Consider the following 9,703-nt stretch of genomic DNA (forward strand, 5'->3'; position numbering starts at 1 on the left):
AGCTTGATGAAATGAAAGATGTATCTTCGTGCCTGTGACAAAGTTTACAGGGCTTTTATGACGATGACCCGAAAATAAGTTTACTATTAAAAAGAACATCTGAACATCAGTTCACAAATAAAAAAACGGAGTGTCTATTTACAAGTGCAAATAGCCCGCCTTGTTGGCAGAGGCTATTTACACTAACTCCGCCCATCAACGTGTGATTATAAAGCATTACAAAAGACTATTGTCTAATAACAGCTTCAGTGGCGCAGATGGTAAAGTACGTGTTGAAGTCATTTTTGATGCGATCGACCGGGTTTCGAATCGTGTTTTGCCTAACTTTTTTTCTCTACTTTTTCAAATCAGATATCACGTCGTTGTTATTGTTATTACTGCATACTGTTTTATAATGTACTACAATACTGAGGTGCAGATAATTGCCACTATCTGCAATAAGTAGTATAAATAGCAGAAAATCATTGTATTCTATTATTTTAAAAGCATAAGTGGGTGGTCACACTATTGTACTCTAATTCTAATTTCTAATTTGTAAGATCCTTCAGATAAAGACACCTATGAATAAATATGAGGGTCATTGCATTACCTGGTGTTGTTGGCTCTGCCCTGAGGAGATGGAGACTCTCTCTTGATAGTGGGGCTGTGCTTAATAACAGAGGATTTCTGATCTACCAGCGCTCTGGGGGCTCGAGCACCTACAACAGATCATTCACTTCGTCAGACTGGATATAGACCTTATATGTACGAATGTGTGTCACATGAAACCTGCTTCCATTTGTCAACACCCACCCATTAACCAATCACCAACCTATCCACCTCTACATACACAAACACATTCACAAATAAAGCATGAATTTCTTTACAATTCTTTAGTAAACAATCCACTTGAAAACACATATCTAATAAACACCACAGCAGAAACACAAAGACGACAGCATTAAAACACAGTGCAGTCTAAGGCCTCTACACAGATGTTTTAACCCTGTGTCTGGTAATAGTATAGAATCAATAGAAGTAAAGGGCAACACACATACAGCTTTTAACAGACTCACACACACACACTCAAGCAACTTGCTAATATTCTTTTGCACCTCAGTTTTTTGGACACTGCAGTTAGGGGGTATACCATGACTAATGATGCTAACGTTGACAGTTAGAGGTGCGACTGAAGGACTGGAGCAGTAAGGAGAGCTACAGGAGCAATGACGCTGGTTGGAGCAAACACACACACACATACACACACAGGCAAAGAACAGAGTGAGAAAGAGGAGTGGAAGAATGGATGAGTGAGAAACAGACTGCATGGCAACAAGAAACACAAAAAAAAAAAAAAGAAAGAAAAATGCCCTATCGGTTCAGATGATCATACTACACACACTTAGCTGTGAGTGTACGGCAACAGCACATACACTAACACACAGTGTGTGTGTCTATACAGCCTCTGTGCATTCATCTGAACATTTACATGCGAAAAGCACAACCGGTGCATGGATGGTTTGTGCCGCATACAAGGGCATTAACAGATGGACATCTTCACACACATTTCACACTGTGTGGTTAGATTGCACGTTAGATTTGGCCAGGGAATATTTTCAGACAAGACTTACATGCCTCATAATGAAATCTGAATAATTATATGTCATTACAAACTTGCCAAAGAGGTTATTTTGAATCATCTCACAAGAATAAAGAGCAAATACATGAATTATGAATTCAAGGCTGCTAGGAAGATGCAGACATTTAAATAACAATGGCATTCTCCATCTATAAAATCCAGCGGACAGCTTCTGTTTGGAGCCCCATCAGTTATGTGACTCCGTGCACTCGTAATTAACTGCACAGGGTAAAAAAGTTCAAAAAGTAAGATTTTTTTTTAAGGAAATCAAGAATTTTATTCAGCAAGGATGCAATAAATTGATCAAAGTAAAGACATTTATAATGTTACAAAAGATTTATATTTTCTTTTTTTTTACCAAACTTTCATCAAAAAAAAAAATCTTTAAAAATGCACCACGGATTCCACAAAATATAAAAAATAAACAAATATTTTCCAGTGCAACAGTTTTCAACAGTGATAATAATAAGTAATGTTTCTTGAGCACCAAGTCAGCATATTAGAATAATTTCTGAAGACTCATGCCCTGAAAACTGGAGTAATGGCTGCTGAGAATTGATAATAAACTACATTTTAAAATATATTAAAATAGAAAACCAAAAATAGTATGAAATAGTTCATTTAAATTTTAACATGACCATATTTAAATATAGTGTATTTATTGCATTTTTTTATCAAATAAATGCAGCCTTTGTGACCAATAAAAAAATCTTACTACCCTTAAACTATAATGTATAGTCAGAAGGTCAATATGGGAAAAACACAGGTGGGATGATCAGGACCCAATTGTGGCTCAGAACAATCTTCAATAACCATGAGTCTGTTTATTTTGTGATAACGACTGACTAATTGCCCCTTTTTTCCCCGCAAAATCAAAACATTTATTTTCAAATAAATAAGATAGTCAAAGTAGCCACTTTCTGCATAGATCTGCACATTCTGGACATTTTCTCATCCAACTTCATCTCACTTTTAGGATAATCCATAATCCAAATGCTGCCTAGAGCTTAATAAGCCTCAGTGAAATCATCAATCTCTCTAACCTGCACTTTTCCCAAACTTTCTATATAACATAGCACAAGTCCTTTTCGTTTTACATTACAAGTCCAGTCCATCAACAGAACACATGACATGTGAAACAAAAGAGTCAAACGGTTACAATCACAGTGACTGACATCTGACATTAGGAATGAGGAAGCAATGGTGGAACAGGATGCTGGGAGATGTAGCTGACTGGCTTTGGAGAAGCATGCAGCTCACGCAGCAAAGGGCAGAACCCACCTTCTCCGCTCCCCGGGCCGATCTCTGTTACAATCTCCATTAGAGAATTTAGCCCAAATACTGGACACAGAAGCCAGAATTAGTGCAGGGGGTCAAAGAGGGGACAGAGAACAACACCGGCCCAGACAGAACCAGTCCAAACATCAACCCACAACCACAAGCACCGGACACATGTACATATACAACAGAGAAAACCAGCAGAGAGCATGGAATATGAAAAAGAGAGAAAAAGAGAGAGAAAAGCATTTCAGACTTCCATTTGGTCAGAATAGCTTGTGATTTGGGAAGTCTTGATTAATTGTGATTACATGTGATTAATGATAGAATGAAGCCATTCTACAATACTCCATTCATAAAAAGAACAAAAACTAAATGGCATATACCATGGCATATAATAAGCAGAAATATTATTTAAAAAATTTTTCAGCTCTATACAAGTAAATTGTGATTTTAAAAATAATTTATAAATGAACTGAAATATTTGTATTTTTAAAGTTGCCATGTAATTAAAAATTTCACTCTATTTTGAAAATGCATGTTATACATCTTAACTTGAACAATTAATTTGTGCATGTTTTCATTTTTACATTTTTTTTTTTAAAATCAAATGTCATAACTAAATTTTTCGGTGAAAACACCTTCTCTTAGGTGACCAAGCAAGACTTCTCTAATCATTTAGTCCATTTAAACATAACAAAATCGACTGCAAGTTGCATTATTCTTAAAATCCAACTAGCAATCAATTAACAGAACCAAGTCCCCATTTTATTATTTTTTCCCCCCAATGATCCATTATATTGGGATGTACAATCCAGATGTTGCTCCTTCCGTTTCATCACAACTTTAAAGGAATGATCACATTCAACATGACATGAAAATTAGATTCATTTCTCTCAATGTGAGTTTTTAAAATCAGGATAGTCATAATTCTTTGCTTAATATTGTTATATCATATTTGTATTTCCTGTGAGTTTTGATGCTGTTTGAGAAATATGAAATCTGAAAAGAGCAAAAAATTACTTTTAGGAGACAGCAAAGGGGGCACATTTTTAACAGAATTATATTAAATTGATTTTTTTTTTATTGTTAAAGAAAACAAGGCTAAAAGCACCTTCTTCAAATTGGCACAGTAAAACTGCTGGAAGGACTCTCTGGTCGAAGGGTGTGCGTGTGTGTTTACTGAACATTAAAAGAAAAAAATCATTACCAGTCGACATGCTAGCTGGAATGCAGTGTGCTTTCGTGTCCTGGAGTGCTCTATTGGTTTTCTCCTGTACCCAGCTTTAAAAGCAGCAATACTACTGCTCTGCTTAAAGCGCCACAATATCTGTGCGCATAGAAGCTACAATCCTTGACATATCATCGATTTATTTTAAAACACCTACACAACCACCAGACTTCAAAGTCTCCTTTATCGAGACTTTGGTGGAAACTCATCTACCAAGTTTAGTAGAAACTACATTTCAGTTCTGAAGCTGATCAGAGCTTGAAATGTACTGAGTGGCTGCACTTCTCCCAGCATGCTTTTTGTTATCTTTAATTCACCCAGAGAGTTCAGGTGGAATTGAAATGGAACAGACCTCAACTCTGTCTCCAACTGAGATGACACACAAATAAAGGAAAAAACACACCGCACACAACACAAAGAGCAGTCAAAAATCATCTCATTCCATTCCTACGGAAACATCCTTTCTGTATAGAAAGGAAAAGGTTTTGAAATGCAACCACAAACTGGCTGTTGTCTATTAAGGTGCCACCATTATTATGTTCATTACTAACAATCACAGAATAGGAGGAGAATAGGAGGAGGAAAGGCATAGTGGATATATGTGAGCACAGATATATCCTCTATCTTAGAGGTTCCAAACTGCTGTCCCACAAGATTTTATTTTCCAACCCTGAAATAGCACACATTATCAGTTCATGACAAGTGCTGTTTGGCGCTATAGTTGAGATTCAGGGGTGTAAAAGGAAGTATCAAGGACAGGAGTTAGGAGTTTCTCATTCTCTCAGGACTCAAAGGGTCTATATTACTATAAACAGCAACTGGTTTCATCATTAGGGCAGGCTACAGATATGAAACATACCAGGACTCTCAGGACTGTCATCAGCATCGTCTGAGCAATACAATCATCCCAAATCATAAACAAACAGAAAATAAAGTCAACAATAACAACAACAACAGCTATAAGAACTGTGGTTGCTAGCTTAGAAAGTGACTATGTCTATGCCACTATTTTCCACTAAATCAGTTTCTTCACAGTGCAAAAAGGAGGCAAGATATTCATCACTTTCAGGGCAGCAACACTGGATAAAAGACATGTGGGGCAAAGAAATCAGGCAACATTCCCACAAACCTTGATCTGTGTCCTCTGTTAAATCAAAATTTAAATATTCTTTAAAAGAAATACAACAAATCATAAAGAAGAGGAAAAAGTAGAACAATGAAAAGGTTGGAGCCTTTCTAAACCTAATGCCTGTACTAAACAGATAGTCTTCCTTAAACTACAGAATTACTGTAGTAGAATTAACATTTACTTATTTGACCCTTAAATTACTTGAATTCAGTGGAAGTTATATAACAAATTCAATCTAATTGGAGTGATTCAACCATTAGTCACACTGCCTTCGTAAAGCCAGAGGTAAAAAAGAAAGATGAGGAAAGGATTTGGAGAGAAGGAGAGGAGGAAGTAGAAGAAGAAGAAGAATAGAAGATAACTGGACTAGACTGGAAAAATGAGACGGGGCGAAATGGGTGGATGAGCGAGAAGGTCGCATGGAGAGATCCGAGAGGATGTATGTACCTTTGAGGCTGGGGAATGGCGTGTTCTTCTCTCGAGCTTTATTAGGCAGAGCCAGACTGGACAGACTAAAACTGGTGCCATGGTTTTTATACAGGTTACCTGCACACATACGATTAAGGTGAGACATACAACAGGGAACACACATTTCTGTGTAACACTGTGTCCTAACTACACGCAGTGCGACAAGCAATTTGGGTGCCCACACTAGACGTGACGCGGCACCGCGACCCGACAGAATCAATCAAATATCACAGCCAATCAGAAGCGTGAGTGGGCGGGCTCTCTCTGGAAGCGTTCTGCACTCACAACGAAATGGATAAATTTATAATCCAATTCATAAATATTAAACCTTTTTAACATTACTAAATGTACATACTGAGTGACTGATACCATCTTTGTTATGGAATACGCTTGTTGGTTCGCAGTGAGTCACAGTTTTAACGGACATCTTTGCTTTAATTTATTATCTGAGGTAAACTGTCTGTTGTTGCTTTAAGTATGTCTATAAATGCCACGCAATATGATAGTCAAACTCACATTAGACACTTTTAACATTGAATAAAGCACATAATCTGTACCTGAGATTATCACTGTCATTAGTTTGTATGTTGTTGTTCTAGTGCGACGTTGCTGAAATAGAAACCGTTTCTAAAATAGAAATTTCATGTGTCGCCGTTGTGGCTAGTTAGGACAAAACCTCAGATTAACATGGAAAAGATACCTTTTATCTCATGTCGCGGCGTCGTGTCGTGTGTAGTTAGGACACGGTGTAATGCAGTACCAATACCAGACATTTCAATAGTCAGTGTCAATACCAGTGAACTTTTACAATGTTCAAACACTTAGCAAATGCTAAAATTCCACTGAAGATATTCTGATATTTAAAAAGACAATATTAATATACACTATTGCTCAAAGCTTTTGTTTTGGAAACAAGGCACCTATGCTCACCAAATCTGCATTCATTTAATAAATAAATAAATAAATATAGTGTGTATAAAATTGTGAAATATTATTATGTAAAATAATTATTACAAAATAATTCCTACATACAATATAATATTACAATATAAAAGAATCTACTTAAATAGATTTTTTAATTGAATTTATTGCTGTTATAACAAAGCTGAATTTTCAGCAGCAATTACTCCAGTGTTTAGTGTCACATGATAAACTTTTGTTTACCGTTTTTGATCAAATCCTTAAAAAAATGTACTGATCCCAAACTTTTGAACGGTAGTGTATTAACAAATATTAAAGTTGAAAGAATGCAATGTAACCTTCTAGTATTTCTCAATTCTGTTAGCGTTATTTCTAGCTTTTGTCTAGACAGAAAACGTGTCAAAAAAATCAAGCAAACATCTTCAAACATTCATTTGTGTTTTCAGTATTTTTAAGTCCAAATTTGCAACGTGAGCATGAGCTACTAAGGAATGAATAGAGGTTATGTTAATCTGGCCACTCACTGGCGAAGGACATGAGTCCCCCGAAGCCATCGCTGCTATTGTTGGAGTTCGGAGAGCTATTTCTGGAGTCTCCCTCCCCATCAGATTCACCCGGAAGCTTCAGGCTGCTGGGTCTCAATGGACGAGACGGTCTAAACACACACACACACACACACACACACACACACACAATTCAAGGAGAGGATGTTGAGAGCTGGTCTGTGCAGCTTATATATAGATTCTGAGTGTTTGTGTAGGATTATCTCCAAGTACATACTTGTTGCCATTGAGATTCTGGTTGAATCGCGGTGTGTAACTCTCCTCCTGCTCATCTGCTTCAGTATCCTCCTCTGAAGGGAAGCCATACTGGGGCTCAAAATAGGGATTATCATACTCTCGCCTTTTATTGGCTGGGTCAACAGGGACCGGATCAGGAGTGGGTCTTGTAAAAGGTGGAGCTCCCAATCCTGGGACAGAGTTAGGGAGGGTTACACCTGCAGTCGCCTCCACCTCAGCAGGTTCCTTCTGTTCCTACACAAACAAACACACACACTCTTTACAGATCACAGCACATTATGCTTACCTCTAGATTCAGATAACATGTAGTTTGAGGACGGACATGGTTGACGCCCTGTATGACTGTACTGGGGCTGGAACTGGCCATTGTGCTGGAGCTGGACCGCAGTGGCTGGCTGTCCGCTGCTTCCGGGGGGCCTTCTGGATCTGGGTCACCATTGTCCTCCTTATACTCTTGGAAGTCATGGATCTCTACCTCATCCGCGTCTCCCAGCGCAGCATGGGTCAGGGTGTCAACATCTAGAAAGAGTGTAAACATAACAATTATGAAGCCATTATTGGTAAGAAGAGGTAAGAGGAAGAATATATTGTCAGGAAAGAGATTAAAAATGGAGAAGCTAACTTGGTGTGTCCCCTTGTATTTCCCCTTTGATCATCTCATTCACAAAGTCTCCAAGAGACGAGTAGGAAGAGCTGGAGTCATCGTATGCTTCACTGTCACTGCCACTGAAATGAACAGCAACAAATAATATAGTTTTAAACAGACAAAAACTGTTTAAACACAAAAATGCATGAGTGTAAAGATATGTAATATTTTCGAAAGAAGTGTCATATGCTCACCAAGCCTGCATTTATTTGACCAAAAATAGTTAAAAACAGCATTGTTTTTAGAATATTTCGATTTAAAACAACATTTTAAAATGTAATTTTATGATGGCAAAACTGAATTTTCAGCAGCCATTACCCCAGCGTTCAATATCACATAATCCTTCAGAAATCATTCCAATATTCTGTTTTGGTGCTTATTTCTTATTATAAATGTTGAAAACCGTTGTGCTATATGTCAGGATTCTTTGACATATAGAAAGTTCACAATAACAGCATTAATTTGAAATAGAAAACTTTTGTAACACTATAATAGTCTTTACTTTCATTTCTAAACAACTGAAAATATATGCTTGCTGAATAAAATGATTTATTTCATGATCTAAATTCTTGAAAAAAAAAAAATCCAGAATTTGTGTATGTATATGTAAAAAAAGATTCAAAAGAATTTGTGCGTGAGTTTAGGTAAATGTGTATAAAGGTCTATGTGTGTTAGTGAGTACAAAGTATGCAAGGATGAGTGTGTATTGGGTGTTTTCAACCTGTCATCTGTTGGGTCTGAATCATTGGTCTCATCCTGCAGGGGTCCACTCAGCGCCTCCGCCAGACGAGAGCTCCCATCATAAACACGGTAGAATACTGGCTGTAACTGGTGGGCATACCACTTAGGCTTATCGCCTATTAGAGAGGGGTCATACACATCTGAAACACACACACACACACACACACCCAGTATAATTACCGACTACACACAAAATGGGAAAAACATAATGGACAGTCTTCATAGTGAAACTAAATGCAGGTAAGTGTAAAGCTGTATTTACAATGCAACAAACAACAGCATACAGACTGGAAGTCTCAACTGAAGAGGGGGCTGAGTGGAGTTCTCCCCCTCTGCAGATGTGATTTTAGTTTTGCATACTACAGGTGCATCTCAATAAATTAGAATGTCGTGGAAAAGTTCATTTATTTCAGTAATTCAACTCAAATTGTGAAACTTGTGTGTTAAATCAATTCAATGCACACAGACTGAAGTAGTTTAAGTCTTTGGTTCTTTTAATTGTGATGATTTTGGCTCACATTTAACAAAAACCCACCAATTCACTATCTCAAAAAATTAGAATATGGTGACATGCCAATCAGCTAATCAACTCAAAACACCTGCAAAGGTTTCCTGAGCCTTCAAAATGGTCTCTCAGTTTGGTTCACTAGGCTACACAATCATGGGAAAGACTGCTGATCTGACAGTTGTCCAGAAAACAATCATTGACACCCTTCACAAGGAAGGTAAGCCACAAACATTCATTGCCAAAAAAGCTGGCTGTTCACAGAGTGCTGTATCCAAGCATGTTAACAGAAAGTTGAGTGGAAGGAAAAAGTCAAGTCAAGTCAAGTCAAGTTTATTTGTACAGCGCTTTTCACGATACAAATCA

At 37.4% G+C, this 9,703-nt stretch overlaps 1 protein-coding gene across 1 annotated transcript in view; it reads right to left on the reverse strand.

The window, feature by feature from the left end:
- Positions 1-9,703, reverse strand: part of LOC107740451 (MAP kinase-activating death domain protein-like) — a 72,526-nt gene that overhangs the window by 18,169 nt on the left and 44,654 nt on the right. Inside the window, exons 12-18 of the mRNA XM_016552896.1 lie at positions 8,068-8,171; positions 7,768-7,964; positions 7,426-7,679; positions 7,170-7,300; positions 5,704-5,802; positions 2,900-2,959; positions 590-698 (exon numbers count right to left, since the gene is read on the reverse strand). Coding sequence (XP_016408382.1) covers positions 590-698; positions 2,900-2,959; positions 5,704-5,802; positions 7,170-7,300; positions 7,426-7,679; positions 7,768-7,964; positions 8,068-8,171 — 954 coding nt within the window. The remainder of the gene's footprint in view (positions 1-589; positions 699-2,899; positions 2,960-5,703; positions 5,803-7,169; positions 7,301-7,425; positions 7,680-7,767; positions 7,965-8,067; positions 8,172-9,703) is intronic.

Source organism: Sinocyclocheilus rhinocerous, unplaced genomic scaffold (assembly GCF_001515625.1).
Source record: "Sinocyclocheilus rhinocerous isolate Xijiao unplaced genomic scaffold, SAMN03320098_v1.1 scaffold225, whole genome shotgun sequence".
Classification (NCBI taxonomy): Eukaryota; Metazoa; Chordata; class Actinopteri; order Cypriniformes; family Cyprinidae; genus Sinocyclocheilus; species Sinocyclocheilus rhinocerous.